The sequence below is a fragment of the Apaloderma vittatum genome, unplaced genomic scaffold (assembly GCF_000703405.1).
Source record: "Apaloderma vittatum isolate BGI_N311 unplaced genomic scaffold, ASM70340v1 scaffold659, whole genome shotgun sequence".
In the NCBI taxonomy this organism is placed as follows: Eukaryota; Metazoa; Chordata; class Aves; order Trogoniformes; family Trogonidae; genus Apaloderma; species Apaloderma vittatum.
In genome coordinates this window covers 21,538-43,702 of record NW_009733302.1, presented here as the reverse complement: position 1 = coordinate 43,702, position 22,165 = coordinate 21,538, and the positions used below count along the sequence as shown (strand labels likewise).

General features: G+C 41.2%; 1 protein-coding gene across 2 annotated transcripts in view; it reads left to right on the top strand.

Moving 5' to 3' along the window:
* The first annotated feature begins 1,478 nt into the window (after positions 1 to 1,478).
* Positions 1,479 to 22,165, top strand: part of SNAP25 (synaptosomal-associated protein, 25kDa) — a 30,060-nt gene continuing 9,373 nt past the window's right edge. Inside the window, exons 1-4 of one of the 2 annotated variants that reach the window (XM_009875805.1) lie at positions 1,479 to 1,617; positions 2,278 to 2,319; positions 10,880 to 10,928; positions 19,397 to 19,514. In XM_009875805.1, the coding sequence (XP_009874107.1) occupies positions 1,546 to 1,617; positions 2,278 to 2,319; positions 10,880 to 10,928; positions 19,397 to 19,514 (281 nt within the window). In that variant the 5' untranslated portion in view covers positions 1,479 to 1,545. Of the gene's footprint in view, positions 1,618 to 2,277; positions 2,320 to 10,879; positions 10,929 to 19,141; positions 19,260 to 19,396; positions 19,515 to 22,165 lie in introns of both variants that reach the window. The other variant, XM_009875807.1, reaches the window with a different exon arrangement.

The window sequence follows — 22,165 nt, the reverse complement described above, 5'->3', positions numbered from 1 at the left end:
TTCCTGCTGTAGCTTCAAAGAAGAAAAGCAACCATAAGTGAGGGCACAGCTAATGTGAAAGCGTGAAGGTCACATACTCCCTTTTAGGTAAGAAAAACAGCAAATCTGTTGCCGAAGCTGCAGAGGAAACACAAGGAGGTGTCTGCTTTCCTTAGACATTTCTAAGCAAACAGGGTGTGACCCAGGAAATATCCCAGCCACCTGGCCGTACCTGTTCAGCCCACACTGCTGATGTCCTGATGGGGAGCACTGTCAAAGTGAGGAACGGATTCATCTCCAATAGATACTTACTTCCACTTAAACAGAGTTATTATTGTTAACATTTTAGAGCCGAGCTCTGCCCTGACTTATCTTGTTTCATAAGGGCTGCGCGTATTGCAAAGACAGGACAGAAAATCGCCCCTGGGATTTTGCCTTCTTAGCGCAGCTTTGCGGAAAGGAGCTACTTTTGTCCTCTTTCTGTAATTGAGCATGATGGCATGTGCTTTAGGGCTGTTTATTTGCAGTACCCCATAACTTCCCCACCTCCTCTGCACCTGGGATTAGGTTTTCCTGCAATGAACAAATCTAACATTCAGTGAGCAGTAATTTGCAATGTGCCGTGCTTGAATCAAGCAAAGAAATAAGCCAGTGTTGTTGTTGTAAAGACCTGACAGATGGTAGGAGGACCCGCCTTTCTTAATCAAGTCATGCTCAGTAATCAGAGCTAGCTCGATTTATAGCAAAAAAGAAACTCTACCCAAATGAGGATTAATGGGCTGCATCCTGATGTCTGGTTAGGATGAGCTCAGTGATGGTGTTCTGTATTGAAAGAGAAAATCAAGTTCAGAATCTGACCCACTTTGGGGAGAAGTTGAAAATACCAGTTAGGTCCTACTGTCACTTCCCCCACGACAAAGGATTCTCCCAGGTAGACAATTTCACCCAATCTACCTGTAAATATTATTTTAGAGAGTGAACTGGAGCATGGTGGACAAGTCATTAGTCAATAAAAATCTGCAAAGTTTCATTGTCTTTAATTTCATTGCAGATGTTTTAGCTGAATGTCCAGCCCTCCAAGCAATGCAGCTGAAATGTAGGACGTGAGGGGCATAGGCTTGACCTCCTTCATACTAAGGCTTTTAATTCTAGAAGAGAATGAATAGGTCTCAAGACTGTTTCTGGTAGCAAATAACACCTCCTGACTCTCCAGCTTTGACACAAATAGCATTTGAAAAGTGAAGAAAAAAGAAGGATTTTCCCCAAAGAATATGACAAGAATACACCCTTTTCTTTGAAAATGTTTAATACTGTAGGAATAAAGCACCACCTTGAAAAGTCCTGTGTGCTTTCCACTATATAGGAATTGCTATCCAGAACAAAGGAGTTTGGGTGAGGATACTCGTGTAATGAAAACACTTTTGTGAGACTGACGATTAAGCACAATTCAGTGAGTCAGGAAGCCTAACCACACTGTTTCTTTTCCTCTTCGTTGTCTTCCAGGCTCACAAGCAGCTGAGTGCGAATCCTTGATCTGCAGCTTTCACAAACACACCCACAGCTAAAATGGCGGAGGACGCTGATATGCGCAATGAGTTGGAAGAAATGCAGCGGCGTGCTGACCAGCTCGCTGATGAAGTGAGACCAATAGCTACACTGGGAACTTGGGGTTGGGTTTGGTGTGAGAGACATATCCAGAAACAGCAGCTGATCCGGAAAAGGATTTCTAGGGCTCATTCTGCTTTCTCTCAGCTTTATGCTGAAAGCAGCATTGGGAAAGAAGTGAGCTGGGGTAAAATTTAATGTCAACTTTAGTCTAGATAAAGGCATTTGTTGATCGTGAATTTGGTTTAGGTATTAGAGTCTGCATCAATTTGACTGGCCTCAGAGCAAAAAGCAGGAATTTAATATTTTCTGATGATGCCTTCAATTTGCCAAACATATTAAATGTAAAAAGTCACTAATTAGGTCTCTGAAAAGACTTAGCTATAAACCAGACTTTATTTTTAAAGAGGAACACCAGCTGTTCCAAACGCTAACGCCGCAACACGCGGGCAAGGGGAGCACAAGCCTCAGATACCACAGCTGCCTCGAGATGTGGTGGGAACTGCTGCATTAGCAAGCCTTAACAGAGCCCAGGATGAAGGGATCGCCAGTACCCTGCTGATGGCCAGATTTTGAGGGAAGGAAAAGAGTGTAGGAAAAACATACTGTCAGCAAGAGCCTGCACATTAGCATTGAAAACTGTATCGTGCCAAATCTAAGTGGTTTTTCCTCTGTTTTGTTGTTTTCTTTCAGTCCCTTGAGAGCACCCGTCGAATGCTGCAGCTTGTTGAAGAGGTAAGGGCTCACATCTTATTTGCACTTCTGTTGTGAGCAAAAGCTATAGAGAGTCTGACACAAAGCATTTGGGTTTTTTATCTGACTTTGCCTGGGCATGGCCATGGCTTTATGTGCCGCTGCATCCCTCCTTATCCCTACCCCTTAGCAAGAGTCATTCAAGACACTGTGCCCTTGTTGCCAAGTGTCACACTGCCCACCAGCTTCCCAGCACTGTTTTACCCATACCTGAGTATCCACTGAGACAGGCTACTTGAGATAAACCAAGGAAACAGCCCCTGAAGTTGGCCTGGAGTCAGGGACAAGTGGTTGAGTTCTCTGCAGAGCTCCTGGAGCCTCGTGCTGGCGCTGCTTTGATGTCCTTGCCATAGGACTGAAAGTGGGGAAGGTGAGAAAGGCTCTCGGTCTCTTTGCCTTGTCGACCCTAAGTATCTCCCTCTCCATAAACACTTGCAGCTATTTCTAGAGCATTGGTCACCACAGCACTTAAATGCCACTTCTTCATGTAGCTCTGAAATATTTATTAGGTTTTCAAGGCTCATGAGATGCTCTAGATTGACAGCTTTGGAAAAGGAAGTTCTTTGATTTTCCACACCTCTAAGGAAAGGGGCCTGGGCTCAGCGCCCATGGCTAAATACAACTTATGCCCGGCTGGAGGGGTCACTCCCAGAAGGCAAAAATCAATTCAGTCAAGCTTCATTTCACCTTTTTCATAACAAAGGGGTTTAAAAGTTGGAAATTCCCAAATAGTTTAGAGTGTTCAGCCATCAGGTGGCAGAAAATTTTGCTTCCACCTGACAGGACGTATTCTTTTCAGACACCACGCAAGCCTTGGCTCCAGAGCTGGTGACATTTTTAATCAGGGTCATCAGTGCTGACAGTCCTAGTACTCCTGACAGTCAGAGGAGTCTCCAGCAGAGACAACGAGAAGAAAATTACATCGGGTCCCCACATTCAGGAACAAGCACAAGCCCAGCCGTAGGCTTCATGGCCTCGAAATCAATCACAGCTGTGGAGATCAATGGAGTCCAGTGGAGACAAAATTAAATTTCTGTGTACAGATAGACAGACAGATGGGTCATGGAGCATAGTTAGCATTGGTTCTCCTTCACAAACACTTCAGATCTGGGCCCCTTACAGCCAAGACGTGTTCTTGTATCATGAGCAATCTGTTCCTTTTTGCTGCACAATTCCCTGGACATGATGTTTCTAACCATCGCTTTATGTCAACTCTATGCTGCATGTAGCTCCTGATGAAATCAGTTCAAAGACATGGAAGAAAGTCTCACATGGGTACCTCCACAAATGCAAGGCAGGAGAGCCTGTTGCCCCCCAAAATGCCCATGATCTAAATAGACAAGGCAGATGATGAGTGGGAAGAAAAGCAGGTGCAGGAAAGGGAAGTGGTTTGCTCAGGGCCAGGCCATCAGTAAATATCAAGCCCATCTCTCCCAAGCCGTATTTGTGTGACCTACTCACTGCTTGAGTCTTCCTAACATATTGAACCAGCATATTGTGAATGCCACTGGAATTTCAGTATTAAATCACAGCAAATGGCAAAATGGGAGGAGAATTGGGACTGCTGAATTTACCAATGAATTTATGTAAGATTCTAGTGCTTCTTGGAAGAGCTAGACATCTCTCTGGACCTGGCTTTTACTCAGATGCTATAGTGTCATCTTGTCCAAACAGAGAAGTTTCTAAAATGAGCTCTGAGTAGTCAAGGGATTTCTTCTAAAATTAGCTGAATATAATTTTCACTAATGTGACTACAAAAGACTTCTAAAATTTTTCCATGGTCTAAACAGTTGGGTGATTACTCTGACCCCATTTCCTAGGTACTTTTAAAAGAATGCAGAATTTAGGGAGTGAGAGATTTTATACTGAATAGACAAATGGTGAGTGTCTTTGAAAATGAACTTGCACTGCTCTGATTTAATAGACCCAAAAAATCCAAGTAGATTCCCTTGCTTAGTAGACTCTGTCCAGTGGGTAGAGATAGAAAAATAGTCCTTCTCAGTAAAATACTGCTTTTTATTCTGTTCTTTTCATACAGCAAATCTGTTTTTTCTTACTTAGGAAAAGGATGCCTCCATGTCTAAGCATTATTACTATATACATATGTATGGATTACCTACTGTGGTTGGCTCCACTCTGTTAGATACCAGGAAAACACAGAATAAACAGACTGGCTTGCGTGCACTCTAGAGACAGAAGAGTGCTGTCCACTCAGGGAAGCCCTATAGCACTACAAGGCATCCTTAATGCTCAAATAGTCATGTCCCCAGAGGAACATGCCCTACCTTGCCTAAGAAGATTAGGCTGAGTTTGGAGGCTAAGCCCTGCTGCTGCTCCCAGGGAACGTTGGCAAGGAAAACAAAATCTCTTACTGCTTTTAACTTTTATAACCCAGCTTTGCAAGAAGCCAATTGTTTCAGTCCTAGCACAGCAGGGGAAGCAAGGACAGCAGCGAGTGGCTGTCGCAAAGTAGCCGCTGCTTTGCCCCAAGGCAGCTACGTACTGGGATGGCAGATGACAAAAATCAGTTTGCTCTGTGGTGCCCAGCATACCCATGCGAGGCAATCTCCTCTATACTGACCAATGCTTGTCTGAGCTACTCGCCTACTCAGTGTTATAAATAGATGTATTTTATGATGATGATGCTGTGCAACATTTGGCCCAAAACATAAAACAAAAATGAACTGAGGTAGAAGTGAAACTAAACACAGTTTGTAGCTGACCTTGTTATTTTCCTGGTAAAGATTTTTATCTCTGAGCCAACTCTACGAAATGCAGATTAACACGCACAAGTGCAAAAGTCATGAGTCTACCACCATCTTGCCTTGGAAACACCATGGCCTTTAAAGAAAATCAATTGTCATAGGACCGAAAAAAAAAAAGAAAGATGGCTTCTAGAAATGATGCAGTAAGGGAAAAAAATATCAACAAAATCAGTACTGCCGAAAGCCCAACAAGAAAGCTCTTAGCAACACGCACAGACAAAAGGACTGTTTGGTGCACTTAAACCCAGAACAGGACTGTCATCTCCTCTCATATGCTGGGGGGTTAGAGTCAAGTTTACCAACATATCAAAGCTGAAATAGTAAGCTATAAATGTTTGGTAACCTCATGATGCTGCTCTATGCAGAACACCAAACACACAGTATGCCATTTGACTAACTTGCTTCATTCCTTACTGGAAAGTGAGCTGCCTCTGACATTATTATCATAGTTAAATGTTCCTTAGTCTGATGAATAACAGAAAAAAAATATTCTATTAATTTAGAGTCTGGTCCAAAGCTTGGCAAAGCTAATTTGAAAAATCCCTTTGACATCATTAGCTATTGGAACAGTTCTACTCAGAAAAGCGTTTAAATCTGTGCAGTTCTAAGCATATCTGGCCACATATCTAGCACGGGGGAATGCGATTCGTAATTCTGGTCTCAGTGTTTCCTACGCAGGTTTATGCGTAGGCAATGTAAATCCCTTCATCTATGTAAACCAGCAGAGTAACACTGGAGTCAGGATCATTGTACTAGATGAAATCCAGGATTCAAGACCAGGATTGTACTAGATGAAATCCAGGATTCACACATTCACATTGATCTGAACCACAGTGTGAATTAACAGGCGGAGAAGTAACAAGGCTCTTTAAGCAGGCACAGAGAGACATTGAAGTATTAACAGGGTGACAGTGAACTTTCAGTAGGAGCTGAGGAAATGCATTACTACAGACGACTAAAAAATGTTTCTTCGGCCACATTTTTGTCTTTAGGGTGTTGACACTTCTCTTTATTGTCTCTGGGAACTGCTAGCAATGTCAGCCTGTCCTGGTACATAATTGTCTATATTAATACATTCAACTCTACAATTCATATTGATTAAAGCAAAATTCTTCACTCAAGTGGAAGTTTATGTGTTCTTCACACAACTGAAAGTGTGTATCTGTTTTTCAGGGTATCTCCTGCAATACAGAGAAAGTGATTTCTAGAATTTGGATGCTCTATCTGATTTAGTATTCTCTTATACAATTATGAAAATTACCCCTCAGGCTAAAATAAAGTTGGAGTAGCTGCATTTTGTAACACGCATGGATAAGACACTGTTTTCCTAGCAGGACCGATAGACCCTTTGAGAAGTCATCCCAATTCTCTTCCCAGTTTTATTCCCACTTGGAGAAATCAAGTGACATAAAAGTAATAACAAGAAATGATACTGCTCTGAGTGAGATCCTCATAAAAATAAGTATTACAAAGCTGTTGCAGAAAATTCAAGGTAGTGCATACAAAAGCCTTCAAAAGGGCTCCCATTTATGGTGTCAAACTGGCTTTGCTGAAGCATTCTCAGACATAGATACCCAAGAGCTGAATTAAACCTAGATTTTGAAAAATCATGTATTCTGGCTTTCTGATTGGCAGCTCAGTCAGTGGTCTAGTGGAGACCTGGCCCTGTGCTTCATAGAAAGCATGCTGAACCCAAACCAGGGCTCCTCGGTGGTTTGCTTTTATCGAAACACTAGAGCTTAGTGCTACTGAAAGGTTGGAGGACATTGACTTTCACAAACTTTATAGGGTCTATATTCATGGCACTGTTTCATGTAATGCAATTAACTTTTAAGTTGAAATCGAGGGCCTTCTGCTCTGAGGGGTCATCTTGTGTGCAGTATTGGGCACATCTTTGCAGAAAAATGATGGCAACTCACAGCAGTCTCCATGGAAATCAAATCTGGAAGGATACATCAGTCAACCTGATCATTCCCATCAGGGCTGAGTATGTTTGAGGGCTGTGTTGGAAAGACTGTATCTTTTATGATCTGTGGTATACCTGCTTTATGGATAAACAGAGGAACTCCAGAGATGTCAGTTTAATGCCTCAGCAAAACCAATTCACGCTGTGCTGTTTTCTTCTAAAGGACACGAGTGTGAGATGTTCGCTGTACCTTGACAAAATCCAGCAGTCCAAATTCTCCTCGCAAGTGCAACAAGAAGACAAGGAGAGTCAGAATTAACTCTGTAGAGAGAAGGCCGTTACAGATTTAAGAGCCGGATTAAAATGGCATGTGCTCCATTAACTCTGTAGGATCCTATAAAAGATGCATTTTTCTTCTCTCTGGCCTGAACTACCCTAAGTATCCCACTTTTTCAGAATCCTTATTTTACTGCAAACTAAACCAAGGATTGCCTGTGCAAGGACTGGAGGGTCTTAAGAAATTCCTTCATAGCACAGGAAGAAAGGCATCCGGGGAAAGTGTACGATTAGCACACCTTTTCATAGCAAGACAGACCTCACCAGTTCTCCCCATTCATGGCTGCCCATGTGGGATCTCACTGACATTGGTGAGAACTGGATGTGAGTGGGAACCCTTCCTGAGCTCTCAGGACAAGACAAAGCAAAACACGGTCACCAGGTCTCTTCTGGGAGTCTGTTATCAAGGTTTTATGATCAGCTCCTGTGAAGTATATTCTTCTGGGCTGGCACTTTGCAAACACAGCTTTTGTCACTTCCTGTTACACCCTCTCTAAGCAACCAGTTCAAGTGTGTCTCCTGACACCTGCTCTCACTGAGATCAAGGAGAGTTTCCATGATAACTTTAGTGCAGAAAACACCAAACACAATTGTTAGCCACATTTCTTCCTCTATATTCCTTTAAAAGATGAGGTTTTGTACTTTGCAGAGAAGCCTCAGTCTGTTGTCCCTGAGGGCCAGTTAACGAGTGTTTGTCTCCTGCTCAGACACGTGGATGATGAACACATTTTGAATAGCTCTGTCACAGACATGTTCGGTTTTGAGATGTCTAAAAGATCAGTCACAATGGAAATACTGAGCTTTTAGGAAAGTCTGGATCTGTCTTAAATGCACACATATGTTTGGCTTGGGCTTTGTGGTGTTTTTTTTTAATTGGCTTTACACAGTTAATTTTTTCATGAAAAAGCTGAAAATTAATGCTTAATAGAAACTTGGAACAGGAGGAGATTATCACTTGATGTCTGAATCACCTCTCATGTTTGTCAGAGAGCATCTTTTTATTAGCTTCAATATGCTTTGGTTTAGACCTCAGATGCAGACAAGTATATTCAGCACACACCCTTTAATATTTTCACATTAGTATTAATGCAGGCTGCTTTTAAGTGATACGGCGTTGCCTGATAAAATTAAATGGACCTGATGGTCATGTAAGTAAAAGAAAATTGCAACTCTTTCCCTTCATGCAAGGATTCAATATGAAATACAAACCATAAGGTCTAATTGCTGAGTTTATCTCTCAGCATAGGTCTTATTCAGGTCACTGGACATCTCAGCTGCGTAACGGCAGTTTGCTCAGATGTTGAAAAACACAGGAAAATAAGGTCAAAGAGTTAAGGAGCAGCAAACATTTCTCAGCTGACAATGCTTGACTCACTGAAAGCCAACAACTGTCACACCACCAGTTGCTGGTTTCTGAGTCCAATAGTTAGAAGGATCCCATGACAGATAGCACCATATTTACTCAAACACAAGAAGACTCAGGACCCAAGCAGCCTTCTTGTGTTTGCAGGAGGTACATTTTTTTTTTTTTATACTTATAAATCTTTTGGGTTAAGACATTCCTGGGTACCAAGAGCATAGAAAGAGCACAATAAAAAGCTAATGCACATCCAATGCTTAACAGACTTGGCACCAGCACCATAGAAAACATAAGATAATTAACAGCAGTTTCCTTATTCTAAATACACAAATCTAAGCTAACTCTTGGACCCTAAGTTTCTAAAGGCTGAAAGAAAGCTGGCTGGGATTCATTAAATGCAGTATGACCTTGAAGCAGGTACCTGGTAGATAACTGCCCCAAGGGCAGTAGGGCACAGCAGATCATGAGGAGAGGCAGGAGGCTTTCTCTCTCCACTTGGCAAATCACACAGGGATTTTTTTTTTTTAAAGTGGGAGCAAACCAGGCTGCATGTACCTGATGTTTTTCACAGTTTCTACAGATACTAAAGACAAAAACAGGAGTGCAGAGGGAGGTAGATGAGAGCACAACGAGAGACATCTTGTATCCCTCTTGAACTGAGCAGGATCCTCTCGAAGCATAAGCAGAAAAGCACCAGCTCTACCAGCCAGACAGCTCTTGAGTGTGGCAGAGAGACGGGCTTGTAGCAGAGCCAACATGGTCAGCATGCTCTTGGCCTACCTGGGAGCATCCTGCAAGCATGGACGAGGCAGCTGATGGCCAGAGAGATTTCACTGCTCCCAGAAAAAGAGATGAGCAATGGCAGCAAGCAGGGCAGTTGGGCAAAAGGGTAATAAGAAGTCCTTAAGTTGCCTCAAGGAAGAGGAGAATGGCTTGAAAAGAAAGAAGGACGGCTAGGACCCCGAGTTTGTGTTCCTCACACTCCTGTGCAATTCTGGGCATCTTCCATGCCCTCTGCAAAAGTGACACCACAAACTTGATCTGTTCCACAGGGGTACGAATGGCTTTATGTTCATGAAAGCAGTTAAATTACTGCTGTACCTGTAGAGGTAACTCCACTGGCAAGCTGTCAGGCTGCAAAGGTCTTAGTTCATCTGTTGCTGAAATGTAATAGTCAGGAGATGGTTCAGGTCATTAATTATTCACAGATGTTACCACTGCTCCAAGAAGGATGGAGCTAGTTTCTCCTTTGTAATTAAAAAGGAGCTAATCTGAGCTGTGATATAGCTTAGTATCACAGCACCCAGAAACCCGAGACACCTGATCGCTTCCCAGAGTGATGGGAATGCATGCAAAAATTGTACTTGTGAAAGGTGCCCTGCTGCTGGTTTGAGCAGGTGGGAGCTCTGAATTTCTTGGCTCTGCTCAAATCCTGTATCCAAGAAAGGCGATAAGACTCCCACTAATCTGTAGGAACAAGGGATGATTCAGCATGTAGGTGTTTTAAAAATCCTACCTTCAAGATCAGTCCAAAGTCCATTGATGCTAAAGGCATCTATTGGCTGAATTACAACCTGGCTCTAACCCATATCTATTAGATCTCTGAGCCAAGAAGTATGGCTTAATCCTATTAAATATTAGCCTGCTTTAAAATGGATTTCATAAGTAGATAAGCTTTCTGATTTCTGTGCTGCAAGGGCTGTATACAAACCACTATGCCTCCTACCCAAATATGTTTGTGTCATAACTATTTTTTGTGAGAATTTCTCCTGTGGAATGAACACACACCTGCAATGTCAATACCCCCTTCTTCCCTTCTCCTGCTTCAGAGAACTTGGAGACGTACCCTCTCTTATTAGAAATTACTCTTGTATAAAGTGATTGTTTTAATCTCAAGGTCCAAGACTGTGTTTTCTGCAGTAGCTGAGTATCCCAGGGAATCCTGAAGGATTAATGGTATAATCAAGACTATCCAGTTCCTTATATGGTGTCCAGGCATATAAGGTCTTCGGAATGTGCCATCAGCCCCTTATGACCTTGTCATTCTTTTCACTGTTTTTCTTTTGTCTTCCTATGTCCCATACCTAGTGCTGAGTGTTCCCTCACTGATCTCTCTTTCTCTCTCTTTCTTCTCCCCCTCTCTCTCCTTACCTTGCTACCACTATTGGGATATAGAGTAAAGATGCTGGTATCAGGACTTTGGTTATGTTGGATGAGCAAGGAGGTAAGTTCAGATTGCTTCAGTAAGGAAGTATAACCATTCTCAAATTATTGTACTAACTGTGTGCAATCCTGGAAATGAAGGCCACAAAATATGAGTGACTGAGCATGAGAACCCCAAAACTTGTTTGCTTTTAGCTTTGTTGTCTGACAGCGGAACGTACAATAACTGCATAAGAGTCTGTACTTCTTTTGATCTCTTTCCTATTACTGTCAAAGAGAGCTGCAGGCTGAACTCCAAACAATCATTTTTTTTTTCAGAAAGCTTTGGGTCAAGATCCAGCTATGCAATGAAAAGATTTGCCTTCATAAGTGTAAAATCCAATGTTGTTTATGCAGGTGCTATGTAATTTTCTCGCTTGTTTTAGCCAGAAGTGAAAGGCATGCAATAAACACATCCCAAGAGAAGGTAAAACAGGTTTGTGTAAAATTCGGTTGCTTTTTGTATAGAAATGTCAGTGAGGATAACAGGAATTGAACATTAAAAGCTATGACACGATCGGCTCATTACAATTGACCATGTAGGAACTTACAAGCTTAGTGAGTCTGTGTCTGCGGATGACAGTGACAAAGACAGATCTAAATATATTCAACATATTCCAGGAAGTGACATTTTTTCCTTTCATATTATTACAAGAACTAGGGAGCTTCCTTCACCCACAGCAACATAAGTCTTCATTTGCTTCAGACTATCAGCACCAGCAAAATAGTGTCTCCAAAGAGAAGTTAAATCAACAGAGTATAAGTTTCTGCTACGCTGTGCCTTCTGCAACCGGACTTGCCTATCCTGCATCGGCCTTTTTAGTCATCAGCGCACTTGTAGCAAGTGTGGGTAGAGCCCTTCCCATATCTTCGTTCATGAAGCCTAGCCATGAAAATGAAATATCAAACTAGCCCCTCAAAAGCCCTTCTTATTGTTTACTATGTGGCATGATACAAAACCATATTAGGAAACGGTTGTCTACAGAGGTAATGCTCTATTACTCATCAAGCCCAGGCAATGGTTTTAAGCAATGGTACAGCGTTGCTGGGAACGGACCGCAGAACAAGACAGCCCTTTTCATCTGTAACATCCCTGCCTCTCAGGCACTAAAATGAATGAAAACTAATAACAGGACCTAAACAGAAAGTGTTTTCTTTTATTTGCTTTTCTATGTATGTCTCATTGCTTCCTCCTTACTTCCCCCCTCAAGGAAAAGAATTTAACCTAACCAAATTTTTTCACATCGATTTGTCTTGACAAGAAAAATATTACAGAGAATATTTTGTTGACTTTGAATTTTTTTTCTGAGTAACAGCAGTAAAAGAACTATCATTGAATACAGAAAACAGGAGATTACTTATATTGAAGTAGATATGGCACCCATCTAAATAATGTGTTTGTTTCAAAAGGGAATTATTCAGTTAAAATAGATCACAAATATTGTCAAAGAAAGCCTGTAAATACCCAGATATGTCTTGCAATGTAATTTACATACAGAACAGCAGAAACTTAAGTGGTTTCTATAGTTTTCCTTGTGTTTAGTCTTGGGGAAAGTATGTTTCTGTTCTTTAACAGTTATTTTTCCACAGATTCCTAGGGGAGTTTATTTTGGTTTTATTCATAAACTTTGTTGGTTTGGGTTTTTTACTTTGAAATTATACTATTGCTTAAACCCTGTACCCAGAAGTAGTCTGACTGACTCTCTAGTCAGGCTAGGAAGGATGGTCTGGGTGAGCCAAGGAGCTAAGACTGGACTCACAGACCTCTTTGGAGGTCAATAAGAATATTAAACTCGTTGACAGCAAAACCTGGAATATACATTGTATGGCCAGAGATGCAGTTAGTCAACACATAACAGGAAAGAAGCAATTTAAAAACCTCTTTAACATGGTTATAGTCATGCCTTAAGTCGTTCAGTCAATTTAGCTTGTGGATAGGTTTTTCAAGGAAAACAGCCTAACAATGCTACAAACCCTGGGAATATTGTAACCACTGTACTATGTCATTAAGTTTTGTCCATTTTAGTCATATGTATCTGTAATAATTCCCAGTCTATTTATTTTTATTTTAGTGATTATTGGGCAAAATAAGCTAATGGCAACTTTGATCCCTCTGTAATTAGTGCAATGTGTGCAACTCATGAATGTCTCAGCAGATTATCAGATTAAGGAAATAATTTGTTAATGCTGCCATGTGATCTCTTTTCAGCTGACTGCACAAGTCACTTAAGATTATTAGGTGTTAAATACACAAAAAAGATGACATTGATCTTTCTAGTGGGTGGCAAACAGAATATCTAATCTCTGCAGTTGCTTGAAGCTCTATTTCTAGGTTTCCTCACAAAATTTCCTTGCTTTGAAGCTAAATAGACCTTACAAGGAAAACTTCTTTGAGCTCATCTCAGTCTAAATAACACAAAGGAGAACTCATTTTCTGCCATCAGTAAGCAGAAGTCTTTGGGATTGTAAAAAGAAATAAGTCAGCATAATTTCACAGTATTAGGTATTTATAAAATAAAGCGAATATGGCTTGCTCCAGTGGCCTAAATGTTTAGCACAGCTGGCTGCACAGCAGACCATGGAGTCTGATACAACCCTACAGAGATGTGGAGCTTCACCAGAGTTTTCATTACTCCTCTTTCACAGAGAAAGGGACAGCCATAAAAACTAGAAACCTCCTCCAGTGCCCTTTCAAGTCACTGGAAATTCAAGTGGGCTTTGGGACTAGTCCCTCTGCAACACCAAGAGTCAGCATTTTTTGAGCCAGTTCAACAGTTCTTCCCTGGGAGAGCTAAAAGATGAGATCCTCCTTGTTGCGATGTTTTCCATCAGTGAGAAAGCCATTCCCAGACCCTGTGCGCTTAACATTTTTTTTTTTAAACTTGGCCTTGAGTCAAGCTCCTCCCTCAATTATTTAAATACAAATAAGTACATAACATTTTTAAGTATTTACATTTTACACTAAAAATTTTGTGCTGCAAGGGATTATTGAGCAGCAGCAATTGCTCTGCTTCATTAAATAGGTCTTTGAATCATGCTCACTTAGAAAAATGTTAGTATTTCAATGCGTGTTGGTTAAAAACAAACTGTAGTAATTAAACTGATAGTACAAAGTGGGGATATGAGCATAAATTTGAGTTGCTGACATAGGAGGAGTCCTGGAGTGATAGTTCTCTTCCTCCAGAGGAAACTCCCATCACCTGGGAGTATTAGCAGGTGGACAGTTTTGGACCTTCAAGGGCATTTTTTTGTGTGTGATGATGTCCTCATGCAGTGTATTACAAAATAATTTTGTTCTTGTATTCAAAATGGGATGGAGGGGAGAAACTTTTCCAATAACAACAGTAGCATCACAGCCATTTTTCATCCACGACAAGATAGAGGACTAGCCATGACTTTGATAAGCCACTTACAAAACATCAATGCAATTGCAATTTTCTCCCGGCACCAGAACAACAGCAAATTCACAACCAGCAATGCCAGTGAACACAGAGAGCAGCTTAATCTACCCAGCAGATCTGTACTCCAGATCAAGTTGAAGCATGAAGATAAAACTTTGGAATAACTGGGCAACCCCACAAGCAAAAACGTCACTATTTGATGGTACCTGTGCTACATGAGCTCTACTGCTTTTATGAGAATTGCAAGCTTTATAGTTTTTATTGAGTTATGGCTGACCTGGTTTTATGGCACTGGAGAAACAACAGCAGTGAATACAGAGATAATTATCATTCCCTTCCATCAGAGAGCAAAATTATGGCACCTTGAGCAGGCTCCTTCCCCTGCTTGTTCATATTCAACAGCTACCATGAAAATTCATAAGTAGTCAGACACCAAAAGCAGAGTTGCTAGAGGCACTCCAACAACACCTATGAGCCAAGTTGATCACAGTCAGAAAGTGTTTGCTAATTAGTGAGAGAAAAAAAAACCCAGTAGCTATGAACTATTCCAGGAAAATGGTATTAATTACATTGAAAGTGTAGTGCAAGGCAAAAGATGATGCCCCACCTAAAAGCAGGTTGGTCCTTTACTGTTATTTTCAGCACAGCTACACGTGGACTCATAAGCAGTCCTCACCAGCTTTTGTCCATCTGTGCCTATGCTCAGCAATGTAGAGCAGAGCTAGGTCAAGACTCAGGATTTCTGAAAAGTCTGTCCTAGAAATGTACTGCATTCCGATATGATTCTCCTTTATGGAAAATGGGATCACTGAGAACCATTGGAAGTAGTTAATCTGCCGACTCTTTCGAATTCAGCCCTCTTGTATGCAATTATGATTACAATGTCTTCTTAGACGTCCTTTTTTTTTTTTTCCCCTCCCTCTCTAATTAAAATTGTCCTTGGAAATTGCTTCATTGCACAATACTTCAGTCAAAGGAACAAGTTTCCTCCTCCATGGGCATTTGACTGACATTCAAGCGCAGGCCCCAGATCCTGGACACTAGTCAAGGAACTTTTGTTGTAAATACAGATGGAGATGCAAAGGTGAAGCAACACCACACTTGCACTGTCCTGGTCCTGTATCCAGTGCTGTGTTAAGGTACTTTTGCAGCTGTGTTTGCCCAAGAGACCACAGCAGCAGCTGAGGGATGCCCCTCTCCCAGCCACTTCCCCAGATCAGTCACCGAGCAGGGATTTGCCAGGCTGTTATGAAAGATCCTGGCAAAGACCCACTGGCAGAGGGCCACAACCCTCTGGTAAAACTAACAAGACTAGCTTGTGGTCCCTAAGTTGCCCATGGTTTTAATATAGAAGTAATTCATGCATATAATGATACAGGTTAAAAAAATAAACCTTGTTCGTACCCTCAGATATGTCATTAGTTTGCTGTAAGATCTGGACGAAAATATATGGCCACTATGTTTGAATCAAAGCAAAATTCTCAGACATCAAAGGATGTCAGTATGCTAAAAGGACTAATAATTAGCAGAGATTCCTAGAAAAAAAATGAAAAAAAGAGAAATCTCAATGAAACATACCGCCAATTATGTCTTCTTCCAAAAAATGTCAGCAATTCTCTTATATTTCGTATATGATATATAAACATATATTTAGATGCAGTATATTCAAAGCATACTGCAACAAACTATCAAAAATGTTTGAACTTAACCTTGAAGTGCTTCCCTAAATGGATACACAGGATATGATCTTTTGCAGGCGAGAATATCATAGAATCAGAGAATCATAGAATGGCCTAGGCTGGAAGGGACCTTAGAGATACGAGTAGGCTCATGGCAGTATATGCCAGCAGACTGTTTTCCCTAGACCTTTAATACAATTGCAATGTTGGAACAGGGAAGATCTATGAAAACAGACATTAAATTAACCTTTTGATAGCCATCTGATTTCTTACCAGCAGTGATTTATTCTAAGCCAAATTTTAATATCAGTTATACCAAAACAAATCCAGAATGACCCCATTAAGGTAATTCCTCTATAATATTTATGCCTCAATAATCGTGATTAGACTCACGAATCTATTTCCTAGCCTGCAGGACCAGACCTTTGACAGGTATAAATTGGTGTTGCTCTATGAAGTCAGCATAACTGTGCCAATTTAAACCAGTTAAAAATCCAGCCCACGATGTTAACAACCACCAAATGGCTTTAGGACCAGCAGCCAGCTGTCTAGACTTCTGGGCTACAAATATGACATGGGCTTTTTATACTGCTGAGGTTTCCTTTAATGGAAGATAAATTAGCTGTGGTCCCCTTTTCTATTCAGAAATAGCACAGGCATCACACACAAATCCTGAAGCAGGATAAATTAAGTGAGGTTCCTGGAAAGAGCTATTATTTAAATGAATGTCTTTGAACCCTATTGAATATACTCTTCGATGAGCAGTCATCTATTCAGGCAGAACAGGAAACAGGGAAAGAAAGTTCAAAAGACCGTACTACATACCTAGCTTCAGAGAATGTGTGTCTGAGCAAGGAAACACACTTAGACTGAAAGCCACCAGCGGTACCTGATCTAGAACTGATCTCTGCATTCTTATCTGGTATTTTTTACCAGCCAGCCAAGGTTAGAGAAATACAGGCAGCAAAATCGGTGGAATAAGGGTCAGTACCTCTTGTTCCTCCCAGTGTCAAAACACACACACGGAAATAGCCTTCTTGTAACTGAAAGCCCTGAAAACCATCCAAGCTTTGCAAACACAGCTCTCATAAGCAGGAGGTGGAAATCCCCGTCAGATATTTAGTGATTCCCATCATGATGCATGAACCAGCATAAAAGCCATCTCACACTCCCACACCTGCTTCCTAGATCAAGTGTTGCCCAACTAGGAAGGGCTCTGAGAACTAGAGTAAGAGCACTTGGAGGAATATCACCTTCTACCAGGACCTCGCAGTTCTGATGAGATTGACAACCTGTGGCTACAAGCACAAACAAAAGCTTCTGCTAAAGCCTCCCAACCAAAATGTAAAAATTACAACATGCATTAAAATGATCCAGCCTTGTATTTCTGGTTCTTGGCTCAGCAGTTTATCTGGCAGAAATTGTGCAGTGTATGTCTCAGCTTTCCTTATTAGTTTCCCAAACCTTCACTCACATTACTCATGTCCCTTTCAGAGGGCACTGCCAGGTAAATCTGATCCTCTAAATACATCCTTGGATTTGGGATCAATAACTCCTGTGGTGTCAGGAAACAAGCATATCCAGCTGAGGAGGATGAGAACTGACAGCTGAAAAGCAGATGCAGCTGGCAACACTGATGTGGCACTGCTCCTTCTCAAAGCCCAGCCTCATGCAAGAATTAAAGAGTACAAATTCAATATCCAATTTATTTCGGCTTGAATAATTTAGGCCAGGATTTTCAAGGCCCTCTAGGGGTGAGATGCCCATTTTCCATTAAAATTAATTAAAGAAATTTAAATTTAATGGGAACTTGGTATCCAAATCCCCCAGAAAGCTTTGAAAATCTAAACCTCCATTGTTATTAGAAACCCAAGTAAGAAATTAGGCCTATTCATGTTCCCAAAAAAGTCAAGGGGAGTTTTGTACTGACGTCAACATGCACATGATTTTTTTTTCTAAAATGTCGTCTTCTTTTCTTTTTTTTTTTCTCTTCTAAATAGAGCTCAGTTAACACTTTTCCACCCATGTAAAATGCTGTCTTTACTGCAGATTCCACATAAGACCCCTGATCCACCGGATCCATATATGTTCATATCACCGGACAATCCATTCCTACCATTTTACATTGTAGCATTCTGTTTCTCTAGGCCATTTTCCCCAGCTTTAATAGTGAAGAAATTAACACATTAAATTATTCTGAGCTACTAAGTCACTAAGAAAGCCCTACCTTCTCAGCCTTAGGTGGAAATAAGCCAAATTCTGTTTGATGTCAGCAGGGAGATAGTGTGTATGTATGGCTAGTTACTGGGCTTGGTGTTTTGTAACCTGCCCTAGGGCAAAGCACAAATGATCCCACTGAAAACACGAGTCTTCACCCAATGCTTGTTTTCATAAGATCCCTTGGGGACAGAGGCAACGAACGTCACAGCCAGTCGTCCTCTTTCAGTAAGCATCGAGTTCCTGGAGAGGTTGCAATTGCTCTGTGTTCACTGAGGTTAGTCCTGAGTCGCAGCATCCGTACCAGAAAGAAAGCCAGCCCTGAGGCCATTCTCAGACTAGAGATTAATATCCCATGCCTAAGTGGCAGGCCTCGGTTTCCTCAGCCTCTGGAAAAAGGAGTACTTGAAGATAGCTCTTAACAGGTCGCTCCATCTCTGGTACCATTACTATCAGCTTTCTCACTCACTAATCAAAGCAATTACATTGCCCCAAATCACCTAATTCCAAGGCATTTTTAAGTGTAAGTAACTGATTTTCCATGGAAGGACACGTTTTCTCATATATTAATGTACATAAATGCAAAATAATAATACTATCTTTCTTTCTCTTGGATGTCATTGGTGTCTTAGTAAGTGAATGTATTGTACTATGTTTCTGGACCTTAAACTTTATAACCCTTCCTTTCTACATCATTGCATCTTGTTTAAGTTAATATATTTCAAACAAATCTCTCCTTTGTTTTACTCTTAGTAAAAAACATCTTCAGCATCCAGTGCAGCATACATCCTTTCAACAATGCATCAGCCCAGATTAATGCATTGTAATGTCATTATTAATTCAGTTCTACATGGTCATTTTTCATGTTCTGTTGAAGACAAAAGCAAACAAACAAAAATACTATTCATTCCACACTGTCATCCCTTTGTCCTGACCAGAACAACTCGATCGTGTTGAAGAAGGCATGAACCATATCAACCAAGACATGAAGGAGGCCGAGAAAAATTTAAAAGATTTAGGGAAATGCTGTGGCCTTTTCATATGTCCTTGTAACAAGTAGGTACTGGGTACCGGCTCTGCTATGTGGTGTCCAGTTTTTTGTCACAGTGAATGTCTGAAGTTTTTGTCTTTTTTTTCTTTGTCCTTTTCCATCTGCTTCATTCTGTGGGGATAAAATACTTGTGTTTAATCAGAACAACTGGAACGCATCGAAGAGGGAATGGACCAAATCAATAAGGACATGAAAGAAGCAGAAAAGAATTTGACGGACCTAGGAAAATTCTGTGGTCTTTGTGTCTGTCCATGTAACAAGTAGGTGCTGCCTGCCTCATCTCTTTGAGCACTTAAGGCTGATCCCAAAGGCCTTGTGAAGCTCATCCTTGCTAGGCACATGGACAGGATGAGCATGTGGCATGCAGAAAGAACGATTCTGGTTCAAATGCATTCATCTCATAGCATAGACAACTGACTGGGAATTTCTGTAGATGCATTAAAATCAGGCATACTGCAGTGAAAGCTTCACTGTCGACACCTTTAATGGTAAAAGTTTCAACATTTTACACAAAGTGTACTGAGTGGTTCCATTTTCCAGCGAACAAAAACACTGGGGCTACCTTATTCCTGGAGACTCTAAATTGTGAAACATATTTTCACGAACAAGTTTGATAAATGAAACAAAACAGCTGAAAAAAGTGCAGAACAGGTCAACTCAAAATTATGGATGAAAATCACACCTCGTTTCGTTGTTCAACAGAAATAGTTCTTGATAACATCCTGAAAGAGACATGACATTTCACAATTGGAGTCCAACTTGAAACGGTTTTCATCCTGCCACATGCAACAAATTTGGGAAAACCTGAATATGCCAAATTTCTCTCGTTTGGGTAGCACGTACACTAAGTAGAAATGTTGAAATGCGTTGAATTTGCTTGCATGCCATCACACTTGAACGAAACCGTCCTCCAAGTAATGCAAAGCTTGTTTTAAATGCCAAATGGAAATGTGATGTGCGGTTATGCGGGTGTAGGAAACTGGGGATAAAGTGGACCTACCAGAAGTCCTTGAGGAATGGCAAATCCAGCATGCAGTGAGTAGGCATGCAGCCAGGTTACAGTGAAAACATTCATTGATGGTTGGCCAGAGATTGTGCAGGAAACAAAGCTGAGTTCTGTAGTTTTATACTCCTGTTCTGCGTGGCACAGATACTTTATTCACAACTAGGGCCTGATCTTACCGTGATTATTAGGAGTAAAGGAAAAAGAGCTGTCATGGAGTTCAGGAGATATTTTGCCAGAAATCTGAATGGTAGGATTTGGTCTCTGCCTTATCAGTCACCATTAATTTTGAAGCTAATTCCCTTGGGACACAACACAGATACTGCCTCAGGTTTAAAAAAAAATATTAATTTTGCGTGTATCAAGCCATGAATGCTTTGCCCAGAATATGTGCACTGTTGTAGTGATGTGCACAAAGGGAGAGCAGCAAGGAGAAATTTAAAGAGCTACACACACAGCCTTTGCCAGTGGGACTGGCTGCCATCGGTGTCAGCTCTGATACAGGCTCTAGCCCTGCACCAGAGGACCCAGTGCAGAAGAGCTGCAGCAGAACCTTTACATCTGCCACACTGAAAGCTGTTAAAACTTGAAGAGGAGCACTGTCCTGGCTTTCTCCTCCCGGAGAAACATGGCATAACGCCTACATCAAAAGGTCACCCTTGAAGTGCAAAGAATTCCAGTGTATTTTGCTGGAATCATCATTTTTTAGAGCAGCTTTAACATTCTGTACTGTAGGAAAGGCTGCTCAAAACTGACAGCCAGACCTGTGGCATGGATGGGGTTATCACCTGACATGTGGCCTTAAAACATCTGCCACTACAGTATGATTGCAGTATCATGAGATCAATAAATGCAAGAACAGAAAGATACCGCATGCATTCAGTGTGGGGGATATTCACTTTCAAAGGTGTCTCTTCCCTGCTTTAAGGCACTATTCTGACTTTTGCAGTCTGCAGCCAGATTTCAAAAACCAGCATTTCTAATTAGTCAAGGTGTTCAGGAGCAGAGTATGGATGAACAGTGCTTTTAGGGACTGTTTCTTGAATCCCTATGCTAGGACTCAAGTGGTACAAATAAGAGATATTCTGAGAAGTGGAGGGTAGGAGGGAGAGAAAACCATACAGCCCTGGGCATCAGTATCACCACGATCTCCTAACGCTCTTTTGGCTGGTGGTAGATTAATGGCATATATTTTTAAAATATTAACCATTTCACACGTAACTATACTCTTATATACAGAGTAAATACAACTCCATTAGCCTTTTCTGGGGATCCAAAATTCTCATGGCATGAAACTTAGAACAGACTGCATTTAAAATGACAACTGCTATTGACTGTGGGCAGACCCAGACTCCACCTGTTGATTTTAATAGGAAGTCCACAAGAAAACAGAGATCAAGTTCTGTGTATATAAAATCACTCATCTCAAACACAGAGACTGTATCTGTCTCAAAGATGCACAGGTCTAAACAACAGCCAACAACACGTACGTGTATGTGCAGCAGGAGAACTCCTTTCACTCATTTCCAGAAACGCCAGATATGATGTGTAGTTTCAGAGAACTAACAACAAACAAGCCAACCATCATCTTTTTAAGTCTTCACAAACTTTAGTAGGAAATAAGCAAAAAACTAGAAGAGTAGGGAAGATCCTCTTTTTATCTACACTTTAATTCTAGATTGGATCATGTAACACATCTTCACGCTCACAAGAAGCTGAGCTGCTTCGGTGGGGCTGGAGAGAACATAACGCCAGAGATGGGTTTGTTGTGTCCTTTCTCAAATCCCCCAGAAGCACGTCCAGTTTCTCACCCAAAATCCAAGCCTCGGGGCTGTTTATGTGACTGATTGGAGCTGTCTGAAGAGCAGGGAAACCAGGGAGATTTGTAGTTTCCAACAGCTTTGTTGG